The following is a 13,488-nucleotide window of genomic DNA, read 5'->3' on the forward strand; positions in this document are numbered from 1 at the left end:
TTGTTATATCATACATTCATGTACATTGTTACATTTATAGACCGGTGTGGGCGGAACTGGAGGTGAGATGAAGGTGAATGTCTTGCCCAAGGACACAGCAGCAGTGCCTGGAATGGAGGAAGCTGGTTTCGCACATCATAGCGATCTAATTTATCTTATTTATTATGTAATGTGTAAAACTTACAACACCTAATTTAAAGCACAAAATGAACACAGACCCACAGTCCACCGGTACGAGCCTGGAGTTTGTTTTTCAGATAGAAGATTATAACGTTGCTGTTTGATGTGTGTGAGGCAGTGTGCTAAGCATGAATTAACTTGAGGTTGAGCACCGACAAATATGCACATTAGCACCCAATAACGTCATCAAAACGTACCGTTATGCATTCCCACATAGTATCAGCATTTGAGACCAAATATGAGGTGAAAGAAAAACAGCAAAAATACAGTATAGTGCCTGTGTAGCGTGGGAGAAAGTTAGCACATGCACAATGGTGCGTTCAAGGACCGTCGAACAAATAGGGACGTGTTGCCGCTCGCAACAGACAACATGTACATGCAACAGTTATGGGATTTGTATTATTTTTAAATAAAATAATGGCCAATATTTCCAAAATTGATATGCATTTAGGTACAATTTGATGTAGTTATTTACACCGCTCAGCGCTAACGAGGCTGCTAAAGACATGTGGCAACACTTTGGCAACATTGTTCGAACTGCGAGGAGTAACAGAGGACATGACAAAGTGGCCGCGCCGGACCTCCACTTTCGTACATATCGTAGAAACGGTATGACGCACAATTTTAGTGGTTTTTAAATCGTGAATTTTTCATACCGTGGTATACCTTGAAACTGGTAAGCCGTCCATGCCTAATCAGACTGACTCCTTGCAATTTTCCTTGCTTTTCTGTCAGTAAGCATCTTCCAACCTCTCAGCTGGTGTGTTTTCCTGCTGTTGTTTGGCTGACCTCAGTCTGAATGCTCCCTTAGCAGTGAAACTATTGTCAGAGTGTCTCAGAAGTGAATATAACTCTTGGATATGGCAGTGAAAGTGGAGGGAGGGGCCTGTTTTTGACATTTACGACTTGATCTCATTGATGTCATATTAATACTTTACATCCACCTTTTTGCAGTCATCATGACACCAGTAGACCAGCTGGACCAGCAATGAGTGCAATCCAGCTGCAAGAGACTGCACTAATACACAGCAAGCAACAGTGAGTAAACAGACACTATACATAATCACATACATACATACAGTGGTGTGAAAAAGTGTTTGCCTCCTTCCTGAATTCTTATTTTTTAGTGCATTAGTCACACTTAAAATTTTCAGATCATCAAACTAATTTAAATACTAGTCAATAACAACACAACTGAACACAAAATGCAGTTTTTAAATGAAACTTTTAATTAGTAAGGCAGAAAAACAATCCAAACCTACATGGCCCTGTGTGAAAAAGTGAGTGCCCCCCGTGTTAAAACATAACAGAGATTAATTGAGATCTATCAGTCTGGAAAAGGTTATAAAGCCATTTCTAAAGCTTTGGGACACCAGCGAACCACAGTGAGAGCCATTATCCACAAATGGCCAAAACATGGGGCAGTGGTGAACCTTCCCAGGAGTGGCCGGCCAACCAAAATTACTCCAAGAGACCCTACAACAACATCCAAAGAACTGCAGGCCTCACTTGCCTCAGTTAAGGTCAGTATTCATGACTCCACCATAAGAAAGACACTGGGCAAAAACGGCCTGCATGGTTTTGGTTCCAAGACCAAAACCACTCCTAAACAAAAAGAACATTAAGGCTTGTCTCAATTTGGCCAGAAAACATCTTGATGAGCCCCCAAACCTTTGGGAAAATACTCTGTGGTCTGATGAGACAAAAGTAGAACATTTAGTGTGCAAGTAACGCCGCATTTCAGAAAAAGAACATCATACCAACAATAAAATATGGTGGTGGTAGTGTGATGGTCTGGGGTTGTTTTGCTGCTTCAGGACCTGAAAGACTTGCTTTGAAAAATGGAGCCTTTAATTCTGCTGTCTACGAAAAAACAATGATCCAAAACACACCAGCAAGTCTCTGAATGTCTCTGAACCTCTGAATGGCTGAAGAAAAACAAAATGAAGACTTTGGAGTGGCCTAGTCAAAGTCCTGACCTGAATCCTATTGAGATGCTGTGGCATGACCTTAAAAAGGCGCTTCATGCTGGAAAACCCTCCAATGTGGCTGAATGACAACAATTCTGCAAAGACGAGTGGGCCAAAATTCCTCCACAGCGCTGTAAGAGACTCATTGCAAGTTATCACAAACGCTTGATTGCAGTTGTTGCTGCTAAGGGGGGCCCAACCACTTACTAGGTTTAGGGGGCAATCACTTTTTCACACAGGGCCATGTAGGTTTGGATTTTTTTTCCCTTAATAATAAAAAACTTAAAAACTGCATTTTGTGTTCAGTGTGTTGTCATTGGCTAGTATTTCAATTTGTTTGCTGATCTAAAACATTTAAGTGTGACAAACAGGAAGGGGGAAAACACTTTTTCACACCACCGTATGCCACATACTAGACATAACCACATATCAACCACACTTTCTCCATCGCTATGTTAGAAGCTCTTCATAGGGAAAACCTCCATCTTCAACATCTTCTCCAAGCTGTTTTAAACAGAGATGAGCAATAAGGGCAAAGAATCACCTTGGGCAAATGCAGTGGTGTTTTCCACCTCGCTATTCGTCCAGCGGATGCTGAATAAATGAGAGAATGCTGACTCTTGAATGTGCGGGGATCCACTGTGCTTTATTTATGATTTAGCACTGATGTATCGGCCTGAGTTGCTAACATGACAGAATGTCAGGCATTCCAGTCAGTGCAAGGGGGGACAGTGACATTTATGATGAAAATGCTTCATGGATGATTCCAGTTGTAATGATTTGAGTCTGTCGGGTCGCAGTTTAAGAGGCGCTTTGGAACTGCCCTTCAGCAACCAGTTTCTATCAAGCACCACACGGAGCCCCTAATCCTCATATCCCTGGCTTCAAAGTGAACAAAGCGTGATGAAAGACGAATCCTGCAAACAAGATCTCGCAAGATTAAAACAGGACTTCTTGTTCAGAAAAAAACTCCTGGGCAGCAGGCTTGTGATGATAATGAATAAATAAATTAATCACACAATAAATCAAAATGAACTGGATCATTTTGCCGGCCTCAATATATTGCCATGTGCATGCATGTCTGTTTTACCGTATCCCGCCTCCAAACAGGCAGGAAGACAGTTCACTCTGTGCATTGTTTTCAGCACCTTGGTGTGGTTGTTCCACAGAACAACTGCATGGATGGAGTGAGCCCGTTTGTCAGTCATACTGTCTCTTTGTGGGTGGAGGCGGGGCCGCTAGTATACACACAGGGTGCAGAAGAGTGTAAGGTGGTAGAAATTAAATTGATAGATTGCAAAATGTTGTCATATTTAAAAAAAAAAATTGTACTTTTCTTAAAAGTAAAGTTAAAATCGTCTCTCGTCTCGTTCTCGTAGACACAATCTCATCTCGTGACACCCCTAGGCATTAGTACATAAAGAGCTGTTCAGATTTTAAGAGGACATTACTGTTTCAAAGTACATTAGAATGTAGGACAAAGGAAATGTTTGACATCGTGGCTTTTGTCTTTGTGCAGGAGCTGTGATTTGGATATGAATACTGCTGCGAAGAAGATCAACCACACTAAAAGTCCCAACATGGTTTCAGAGCTGCCTCAAGAAGTCCAGCCTTGTGCCCGAGTAAGAACTGCACATTGACAAAAACGACATGGAGCGTGTGTACGATTGGAACCCCACTCTTCCCCTTCAATTGCACACATTTAGTCTTTTTTGTATTTCTCATGACTTGCAGGCATCCAGAACAGCCAGAAAGGCAGCTACGTTTGGCAAGCGCTCCAACTCCATGCGCAGGAATCCCAAAGCAGAGGTCACCAAAGCGGGTTGGCTGTACAAGCAGGTGCGCTTTCATTCCTGGGAGCAATTTACCATTCATGCACACATTGTGCTGTGATCAGCCATGTTTTCTTTTTTTGACTAAGGAAGGAGTACTGATAAATGAGCAACTTGACATGCTTTTCCAGTATATGAGCTGAACATGTGTGCTGTGTCATGTAGGGTTGCCAACACCTGTATTGAGCCGACAAGGGGTGCACTTTGTCCCGTATTGCCGTGAGAATCAACACTAGTCTGTAAAACCTCAACAGCTTCAGTCTGACAGCTTGACACAGGCTATGCCAATCAATGCCAGCATGTTTGATCACTACATTATCAAATCTATCGCTCTTCGACTTTTCTTGCATCTTTGTTTACACGCTGTGCCGAGCTGTCACTGGCGCCTGCTAGCCAGCTTTATCCCCCTAGCTTCTCATCGTGGGAGTCCCAATGTGACTTTTTACCACAGCGACATTTTTTTTAAAAACAAACAAGCAAAGTGATTAGTTTGGAGCTCGTTTTCGCCCCACGAGGAAGTGGATACTAAGTTGATGTGGTACGTACCAACTTTTTCATGTGTCACTGGACAATTTTGCTCTCTTCTTGTCATTTTACAAATTCAAGGACTAGACTTAGACAGGACTGCCGACTCGGCATCCACTTCCCGAGTAAGCACTGCGCAAGTTTGGCCGCCATGATAGTGAGCAGAAACTTAAAAATTGCATTGTATCTGTAATTGCTCTAACAGACGGTCTAAAAGACCAAGGGCCTTACTTATAAAGCTTGCGTACACACAAAATGGGGCAGAAAAGTTTTCCATGCAAAGTATGGTACCGATGAAAACACAACTTGACGTGAGAATGTGCGCACCGATACGCCACCATTGTAGTTGCCGTACACACTTTTTGGAGACATGGCAAAAAGGCGACGCACATTTTAAGTGGTGAGGTAAAATCATACAGTCAGGGACAAAATGAGTAGACCACCCTTATTTCTTCAGTTTCTTGTTCATTTTAATTCCTGATACAACTAAAGGTACCTTTGTTTGAACAAATATAACAATGACTACAAAAATAACTCATAAGAGTTACATTTTTTGGCAGTACAATGCTATAGCTATTAATGTAAGAACTTAAGTGATTTTGGTTATTATCAAGAAAACCATGGAAGTTGCTAGATATCAGCTCTTAAATTAAACTCTTATGAGCTGTATTTGTTTTCATTATCATATTTGTCCAAACAAATGTACCTTTAGTTGTATCAGGCATTAAAATGGATCAATAAACTGAAGAAACAAGGGTGGTCTAATCATTTTTTCCATGACCGTATGTTACAAATAAACATGCAATGGAAGCCAATAAAGTTCTATCCATCATTGCATGAAAACATCACGCCGTTATTGACTTAAAACATTTGTGGAAAGTCTTGTTATTCTGCATACATCATGATAAAATTATCTGTTCAATTAATGTTAATTATAACAAACATCAGGTTGTCAAATAATTCTAGGGATTAAGTTATAAGACACAGAGCTAATACGTCCTTAGTGCGCCATTTCTCACTTTTTATCATTGCATATGTCAAGTATGTCATCAATAACAACATTTATTTACCATGCACTGCCTTTATTTGTCAGTGACAGTGTCAAGGCCGTGTGCGTAAACTTCCTCTTTCCTTTTCCGTGATGGGGTTTTCTTTTGTGGTACAGTAATTCATTTTTGACTTCATCCCTGTTTTGAGTCATTGCGTCCACCTTTAAATTACACAGATTTTGCTAAGCTTGGGTTCATCTAAAATGTGGTATCAATTAGGAAAAACGCAGAAACATGCTCACTAAAAACAGAAATGTGTGCCTCGATATCCGGCCACTTTTTTTTTAAAGGTCTGCCACAGTGTGCCCCGTTCCGCTGGCACTGTTGACAGCGGACGCTACTTGCTGCCATTCGCTCATAGATCTTCCTCTAGTTCATAATGCCGCTGCTGTGTCCTCCAAATATTATGTTTTTATTGGCCTCCAGCTCTCCAAATAAAATTTCCACCTCAGTCTTGGTGAAGGGTCATGAAATATGGACGCCCGCGTGTGAAAGTGTGCGTACGCCACTTTTTTTGTCCGTACGCACATTTTGAGTTTCTGGCGTACGCAGACTTTTAGTCAGATTTCAACGCACATTTTTATATAAGTGAGGGCACAGATTTGTGATTTTTCAAGTTCCCCAAAAACGTTTCATAGAAATGTTGTACATTTATAACACTGGTTGTTGTAAATAAACCGGACAGTGGACAAGGCTCAAAGTGTTGTCTCACATAATAGACAGTTATGGGAAACATGATTAGACCACCCTTGTTTCTTCAGTTTATTGATCCATTTTAATGACTGGTACAACTAAAGGTACATTTGTTTTGGGCAAATATAATTATGATAACAAATTAGCTCAAGAGTTGAATTTAAGAGCTGATATCTAGCAACTTTCATGGTTTTCTTGATAATAACCAAAATTACCTAAGTTCTTACATGAATAGCTATAGCATTGTACTGCCAAAAAATGTAACTCTTATGACCTATTTTTGTTGTCATTGTTAAATTTGTCCAAACAAAGGTACCTTTAGTTGTATCAGGCAAACTGAAGAAACAAGAGTGGTCCAATCATTTTTTCCATTGACGGTATCTTTAAGCTAATTTGTTTCGCTGGGCAAATAGTTGAATTAATGACAAGTCAGTGGTGATGATGATTTAGATAATAGTTTATCAAATGTATTAACAATGATGATAATAGGACATGTGTCCCCCCCCCAGGCCAGCAGCGGAGTGAAGCAGTGGAACAAGCGGTGGTTTGTCCTCTCTGACAGATGTCTCTTCTACTATAAAGGTACGTTTGCTTTGCTTTGGACTTCACCCCGTAATTCTGTGCTGATTTATAGTATTAGTTATATTTTAGTTCATAACTTTGTTCAAGTTCAACAGTAACAGGACAAAACATAAAGGGGGGCTGCAGGGTTGGGGTTTGGTTGTGTCCCTCCATTGATTATTTGGGTTTATGTCCTTCTTGACCACGCCCACTCTTCTTGCACGTGTGTACTTCCTCTCTCAGCATGGATCCAAGCTTCTCAGATGACTTGAATGACTTCCTTCAAGTGGCTCAAATATTGCTCCACGTTGTTGTAATTGGCGTACCGTACATGATTCTGCTGTTAAAATGAATAATTGATCATTTATTTTTTATTATACGGTGCTTTTGTATTGTTGCTCTGTGTAATGTAAACAGATATAAGCTAATTTTGGAAGAATCTATTCTCTGTGGTTTATGATTGTGGTGAAAGGATTCCTCTTCTGGAGCAATGTCAATACTTGGCTCCTGTCATTCATTCATCATGTTTGTGTGTCTTTCATTTGCCTTAGAGTCCAGTTGCTGTGATCTTTCATACCGTGCATCCGGAAAGTATTCACAGCGCTTCACTTTTTCCACATTTTTTATGTCACAGCCTTATTCCAAAATGGATTAAATTCCTTTTTTTCCTCAAAAATTCTACACACAAAACTCCATAAGGACAATGTGAAAAAAGGTTTTTGAAATTGTTGCAAATTTATTACAAATAAAAAAGCTGAAAAATCACATGTAAGTAAGTAGATACTTTGTTGATGCACCTTGAATATGATACCACAAACTTATCAGGTCTGGGCTCTGGCTGGGCCACTCAAGGACATTCACCAAGTTGTTCTGAAGCCACTCCTTTGATATCTTGGCTGTGTGCTTAGGGTCATTGTCCGGCTGAAAGATGAACCGTCGCCCCAGTCTGAGGTCAAGAGCGCTCTGGAGCCGGTTTTCATCCAGGATATCTCTGAACAATGTTGCAGTCATGTTTCCCTCTATCCTAACTAGTTTTCCAGTTCCTGCTGCTGAAAATCATCCCCACAGCATGATGCTGCCACCACCATGTTTCACTGTCGGGATGGTATTGGCCTGGTGATGAGCAGTGCCTGGTTTTCTTCAAACATAACGCATTCACTCCAAATAGTTCAATTTTTGTCTCATCAGAGCAGATCATTTTGTTTCTCGTGGTGCCTTTTGGCAAACTCCAGGCGGGCTGCCATGTGCCTTTTACTAAGGAGTGGCTTCCGTCTGACCACTCTACCATACAGGCCTGATTGGTGGATTGCTGCAGAGATGGTTGTCCTACTAGAAGGTTCTCCTCTCTCCACAGAGGACCGCTGGAGCTCTGACAGAGTTACCATCGGGTTATTGGTCACCTCCCTGATGAAGGCCCTTCTCCCCCGATCACTCAGCTTAGATGGAAGAGTCCTGGTGGTTCCAAACTTCTTCCACTTAACGAATGATGGAGGCCACTGTGCTCATTGGAACCTTCAAAGCAGCACACATTTTTCTGTAACCTTCCCCAGCCTTGTGCCTCGAGACAATGCTGTCTCGGAGGTCGGACAATTCCCTTGTCTTCATGCTTGGTTTGTGCATTGACATATATGTCACCCCTGGGACCTTATGTCGACATGGCAAACACTTTGGCTTCTTGATCAAGACGCTGGTCCAAGTGTGTTGACATTTCCCCTGCTTCCACAAGTTGCATTCTCATTTGGCTATGTTGGCATTGCGCTTATTCACATCGACCTTTGTTCCTTTGAGCTTACTTCATCAGCACTGTTTTCTATTTCCTGTTTGTGAACTTTACGATGAGGTGTGGCGATTCTTTTGTACTGCGAACCTACAGACTACTCACTTGAGCCATTATTCAAGCTGATGTGTGGTAAAGAAAAAAAGTAAGATAAGAGCGTGGGGCTCAGGCTTCCGTTCCCTTCAACATGAAGTACAGTCGTCCAAACCCGACCACGATAAGTGAATATAAGAGCTTGTTTTTAAAAACATCCCTAGCTGCTAAAAATCCCTGACGACAATGCATCTTATTCAAAAGCACATTTGTGATACTCAAATTGATGTTGTGTGTATTTGCTTTGGTACGACCGGTCCAGGGTGTAGTCCACCTTTCGCCCAAAGTCAGCTGGGATAGACTCAAGCTGAAAATGATGGATGAGTGGCAGCAGCCACGGAAAAGTTCACTCAGGTTTATATGCCGGACTTTTCCTCCTTGGGTTGTAGATGATGAAAAAAAGGTTTTCATTAACTTGTAATGAGAAATGTGGCCATGTGCTGTGCAGTGTTTGCTGTGAATTGATCATGCTCCCGTGTTTGGGGATTCTCTCTTGATTCTGACCACGTCCTTTTCTTCCCTGCCATGCTCTCATGGTGGCCCAGCTGTACTTTGGAAAAGACGGCCTAGTGAGAGGAATGCAGTTCATTGCCATCTCTGCAAAGACCAAAGCTCAAAGAACGTCCACAAGGAAAACACTTTTGTTGTCGGTGATTTACAAATGTGCCTCTGCTGCGTCGCACTGTGCATGCTCGGCGTGAAAAACGACCCAAAGCCCCCCCCCACACACACACACACACATGTAGAACACTCCCTCTTTAGTGTACACTTTGCTGTTTCACCAACTGGAAGGAATATTCTTGCTGCTGACTCACCTGCGTGTTGAAGGCCAATCAGAGACGGAGGGCATGTTGCAACTCTTCAAGTGCGTGTGAGAGCTCAGTGCTGACTCAGCATTCAGCAAAACAAAGACAATTCTGTCAGACCAGGGGACGCGCCTATACAGCTTGCGTTACGCACAAAACAGGGCCGAAAAGTTGCGTACGCTGTTTTCCACGCCGATTTTGTTACCTATAAAAACACAACTTGTCATGAGAGTGTGCGCGCCGTTACGCACCCCTTATAGTTTGACGTACGCACGTGTTGGAGACATGGCAAAAAGGCGACGCACATCTTAAGTGTTGAAGTGAAATCATAAGTTAGCAATAAACATGCAGAGATTTATTTAGTTGCAAAGATTTATCCATGATTGCATGAAAACATCACGCTGTTATTGACTTCAAACCTTTGTAGAAAGTGTTGTTATTTTACACCACACTCATGGATATCATTTGTCATTTATCATACCATTACACCATTACGCACCAGCGCATAGTATCTCGACCAAAAGATACAGTAAATGAAAAACACAACGCAGCAGTTGAATACGTCATCATTTTGTTTTATAATCAAGATAATATTATGTGTTTGGTTAATATTAATTATAAAAAACATCAGGTTGTCAATTGAATAATTGAATAATTATAAGGGATTAAGTGCAACAACAAATGAAGGGCTTTTGTTTGGTTGTGCTTTGAAATAACACACAACATTTTTGTTCCTCATAAAATAATATACCTAACAGTTCCATGTGTTAATGCCATCAGTAAATTAAATCATTTTAAAATATCCAAATGCAATTACAGCAATTCATTTTCACCATAACTTCATCCCCGTTTTGATTCATTGCGTCCACCTTTAAATGAAACAGATTTTGGTAAGCTTATGATTCATCTAAAATGTGGTATCAATTAGGAAAAATGGACAAACGTCCTCACTAAAAATGGAAACGTGTGCCTTGATATCGGATTGTTTTTTTTGTTGCCTCGTTCGCCCTGCTCCATTCACACAGATGGCAGAGGACGTCTTTGTTTTATTTGTTTGCCACTGCTGTGTCTTTCAAATATGACACTTTTTTTCCAGAATTTCCACCTCCATTTCTGTGAAAGTGCACTTCTTCATCCTCGTCCTCTTCCCAACAGCCATGATTCCAATGCAATCAAGGCTCTGTAAATATGGACGCCACATTCATGAGTTACTTTGCATTGACTTTCACCGGTGAAGCAGCAGCGTCGAAAGGACGTAACTTAAGGCAGAGTGGAATCTATGAACCACCATTTGTGTGAATGTGCGCGTAGGTCTGAATATTTTTGTGTGTATGCACATTTTGGGTTTCTGGCGTTCGCAGACTTTTAATCAGATTTCCACGCACAGTTTTGTAGGTGAGCCTGCCAAATTAAAAATAGTTCCGATAATTTTTAAAAAGGTGCCAATGAGGCGAAATTAGCCTTACTGTGCGGGTGAGCAAATCAAGCGCTCCTTTTTTCTCCTGCTTGTGATGTTAACGGCCTGTCAAAACTTCCCCTAAGCTCACTTGTAACCAAACAAATTTGGATTTGACCAACTGTACCCGTTTATTTGTATCAAATATCATGACATTACTACTGCCACATCACTACGCTCAGGGGAACCAGAGTATAGAGCTGTGAAAGCTACCTGCTGTGGCTCAGCATATTCGGGCACGTGCCCCGAGCGGCCGATATGCTGTTACGGAGGTCAGGAGATCCGGAGTATACAGCAGGAGGAGTCACCTGGCCCAGCAAGGTGCACTGTATTCAGGCACACGCTGTGAGCAGCCAATGTGTTGCCACGGAGGTCTCTGGCAAACCTTTCACTTTTCAAACCCCGCGGCACTGCCGTTCCACGTGGCTGATAACGTCAGCAACAAGCCAAAAGCTCCATCTTCGACATTCACACGAATATGCTGAAGCTAGAGTTTTAAAAAATCTTCACCCTGGCCGGAGTTTTCCAAAAACTCAGTTTTTAAGGACAAAAACCTCCATATGCGTGTGGATGAGAGACCAAAACGCTTAGAAAGATATGCGGTTTTAAAATATCTGTATTCGTGTCGACATGGCCTCATTTGTCTTTATAAGTTGATGTTTACATTGTAAATTTTCAGTGGCACAGGAGTGATAGGAGTAGCAGGTACTGGCACACAAGCCTCGAGCGCCCTCACGCGGCTGTCAGTGTGGAAAAAAATGTAATAAGTTGCTCTGGTGTACAAGTCGCAGGACCAGTCAAACCATGAAAAAAATGCGACTTGTAGTCCGGAAAATACGGTAAGTGGGTCAGGTGCTTTGAATGCTTTTTCCAAAAGACTAACAGTATTTTTTTATGAGTCATTTTCTCTGTTTGTCAGAAGGCTGTGCACCGAGCTCATGTTTTAACTTTACAACAGTCATCACTTTTATTGTTTAGAGCAGTCACGGCTTCCATCCCCATACCCATGTCAATCATTGATGGAAAAGGTCTGGGAGAGACCAGGAAGAAAGAGGGCAAGGTGTGTCTTCCTACCTGCCGTCCCACGTCGCTCTTGCACTCACGTGTACCCATGTTGAATTGGTGCGGCCCAGCAACAGGTAAAGCTGGCCGGGGGCCCAAATTCCTGCTGCACTGACTCACACAGGCTGATCATTATCGCACACACGCATGTACGAACACACGCACACACACATGCGCGTGCACAAACAGTGCAGAGATCAGTATATTTTATGATTGCACAAGCCCTTCCCCCTCCCTTAGATCTCTCTCTCTCTCTCTTGCACACACACTCTACCCTCATTTCCCTCTCTCTATCTCCTCCTCACTACCCAAACACACACACACACAGACACACACACACACAGCAGTCGGCAGCAGGGCGATGCAGAGATATACGTTGAGGAAATAGCAGGTAGGAAACACAGAAGACTCTCTCCCTTTTTTTCAAACTGCTAAAATGTTGATGCTGCCATTCATTATTCATCCAACATGAGTGCTTTCCTTCTCCTTTACCACCACTGGATTGCGATGTGTGGGAGCCATCACAAGCGCTTATCACAGGGACCCTCGGACAATAATAGTTAGCTATTCTAGGAAGCTGTCGCCATGGGAAAAGCGTCCTGTTTCTGGAAGCTCCCACTGTTCGACTGCTGATCTTCTTGTGCAATCCTTCCATCAGCATCCAGTCCTGTTCCTTTGGAGCTTCGGAGATCTTTTTCACACTTTGCTTTTCTTCTTCACAGATGAGAAGGAGGACACTGTGCTAGGGAGTTTGCCTCTGCTCAGTTTCCGGATTGGAGGAGTGCAGCCTTCGGATAACATCACCCGCAAGTTTACCTTTAAGGTCAGTAACATCCCAGCAAAGCACAGACGCTGCCAATGGATCTATATCGTTTTCTATATTATGCATCTGCGTTGATTGTCTGTGTATCATATACACTGATCATCAACAAATTGTTTTCTGCAGTATATGATCCTAATGTAAAGATGGAAATCCAATGTAATATTTCAAAGTACAAGCATGTACGAGTACATCTTTTCACAGATGTGTGAGGTTGTTGTTTGGTTAAAAGAAGGGTGCTGATGTGGTTGCGATGGGCAAATAGATACTGACTTCATGGCTGAGTCACATGGTGTTATTTATGACTCCTAATGAGCCCCTTGGGAATCCGCTAATGGGAGCCTCGGTCTCACTGCAGTGTTGACATAACCGTCATATACCGTCACTTTTGGGTATAGGCATGTGTATTTAATAGGGATGCTCCGATCGATCAGCCACTGATAAGTGGGGATGTCCCAATCCACATGTTTCGCCTTCCAATCCGATCCGATTTTTTTGGTTTGTTTGCTTTTTCAGTAATAATAATTGAATATGGTTATGAAAATAGCTCTTCAAAGCATTAAAAATAATGCAACCAATGTACTGCTGAATTTACTTTTTCATCACACAGCATGACCAGCAATATTGTTTGGCTTTTGTAACAAACCTCTGTGAATCAGGTCCC

The 13,488-nt window shown here is 42.0% G+C and overlaps 1 protein-coding gene across 18 annotated transcripts in view; it reads left to right on the plus strand.

Moving 5' to 3' along the window:
* plekha6 (pleckstrin homology domain containing, family A member 6) overlaps window positions 1-13,488 on the plus strand; it is a 90,179-nt gene that overhangs the window by 23,640 nt on the left and 53,051 nt on the right. For 17 of the 18 annotated variants that reach the window (XM_054785965.1, XM_054785964.1, XM_054785966.1 and 14 more), the window contains 5 exons: window positions 1,135-1,218; window positions 3,670-3,772; window positions 3,885-3,989; window positions 6,759-6,831; window positions 12,727-12,827. In XM_054785965.1, the coding sequence (XP_054641940.1) occupies window positions 1,169-1,218; window positions 3,670-3,772; window positions 3,885-3,989; window positions 6,759-6,831; window positions 12,727-12,827 (432 nt within the window). In that variant the 5' untranslated portion in view covers window positions 1,135-1,168. The remainder of the gene's footprint in view (window positions 1-1,134; window positions 1,219-3,669; window positions 3,773-3,884; window positions 3,990-6,758; window positions 6,832-12,726; window positions 12,828-13,488) is intronic. The other variant, XM_054785970.1, reaches the window with a different exon arrangement.

Source organism: Dunckerocampus dactyliophorus, chromosome 8 (assembly GCF_027744805.1).
Source record: "Dunckerocampus dactyliophorus isolate RoL2022-P2 chromosome 8, RoL_Ddac_1.1, whole genome shotgun sequence".
Classification (NCBI taxonomy): Eukaryota; Metazoa; Chordata; class Actinopteri; order Syngnathiformes; family Syngnathidae; genus Dunckerocampus; species Dunckerocampus dactyliophorus.